Source organism: Cyprinodon variegatus, unplaced genomic scaffold, assembly GCF_000732505.1.
Source record: "Cyprinodon variegatus isolate N-32 unplaced genomic scaffold, C_variegatus-1.0 Scaffold1053, whole genome shotgun sequence".
Classification (NCBI taxonomy): Eukaryota; Metazoa; Chordata; class Actinopteri; order Cyprinodontiformes; family Cyprinodontidae; genus Cyprinodon; species Cyprinodon variegatus.
Genome location: NW_015151506.1, coordinates 214,629 through 215,782, shown reverse-complemented (window position 1 = coordinate 215,782; position 1,154 = coordinate 214,629). Strand labels below are relative to the sequence as shown.

Sequence of the window (1,154 nt, the reverse complement as noted above, 5' to 3'; positions counted from 1 at the left end):
ATCAGATTTTTCTGCTCAAGCTTGTGTCTTTAATTACATTTACTCAGGAGGATGCTGGGATGAGGCGTCATTCAGGACTTTTACTGGTTTTAAACCACTTCAAGCGAACAGCTTGGGGACGTTTTCCGCCTCACTTCTCCTTTAGAGTTCCAGTTTCTGATCTTCTCCAGTTTTATCTTTTACATTTGAGGACTTCTTTCTTGTAAAGATGTTACTGCAGATATGGGTTGGGCTAAATATGTCCCCCCACCCACCCCCCCCAGGGCAAAGGTCACGGCTGGTCGCTGCCCCTCCTGTCCATGCTGACGTCCGTCCCGCTGTGGACCATCATCATCACCCAGATGTGCTCCAACTGGTCCTTCTACACGCTGCTCACCTCCCTGCCCACCTACATGAACGACATCCTGCACTTCGACCTGCAGTCGGTGAGGGACGGTTTTACTGCCGTTCGCAAAAGGAACGTTCTTCGGAATGTGGGGGGAAAAAAATTTTAAAAAGAAAAAAAAAAGTTCAGAAAAATCTCTCAGTGAAGGAAATCTTATAATAAATTTATTGTTGTCTCACATTATTAGAGTAAACTGCGGTTTTCGGTTATTGCAGAATATATAATTTAATCATTTAACAATTAATATAGATTAAAATTACACTGAAATATTTATGATACTGTCTTACAGAATACTGACACCTGCTGGACATTTAAAGACACTACAGGCAGCTGATTTGACAGACTAAACTGAATTTATTTCATGACTTAGTACAATGATATAATTTAGGTTATTGTATGTTATATTCTATTATTTCATATCTATGCTTAAATGTATTTTTGATATTTTTAGATGCAGCCAATAAATAATGTAAACATGTATCATAACGTGATAATTTAGGGGAAAATGTGAATGAGGATGCTTGTGGACTAGGTTTTTAAATCATATCTTTAAAACAATAAATACAGTACAAACATTAAATAAATTAAGTCAATTTGAAATCAACTTTAATTCAGATAAGTTGAGTAATAAATGAGAGGAAAAGGATGACACTATGAGAAAATTAAAATAAAAACACAACGGCTGAAACGTTCCTGTTCCTTTTAGGCTCCAAATTGTTGATCATTTTAACGATAAACCGCAAAAGATGAGAGATTTTTTTTTAGCAGG

The 1,154-nt window shown here is 36.7% G+C and overlaps 1 protein-coding gene across 1 annotated transcript in view; it reads left to right on the top strand.

Annotated features, from left to right (window-relative positions):
- Positions 1–1,154, top strand: part of LOC107101092 (sialin-like) — a 26,350-nt gene that overhangs the window by 12,806 nt on the left and 12,390 nt on the right. Inside the window, exon 7 of the mRNA XM_015399854.1 lies at positions 264–425. Within this exon, the coding sequence (XP_015255340.1) occupies positions 264–425 (162 nt within the window). The remainder of the gene's footprint in view (positions 1–263; positions 426–1,154) is intronic.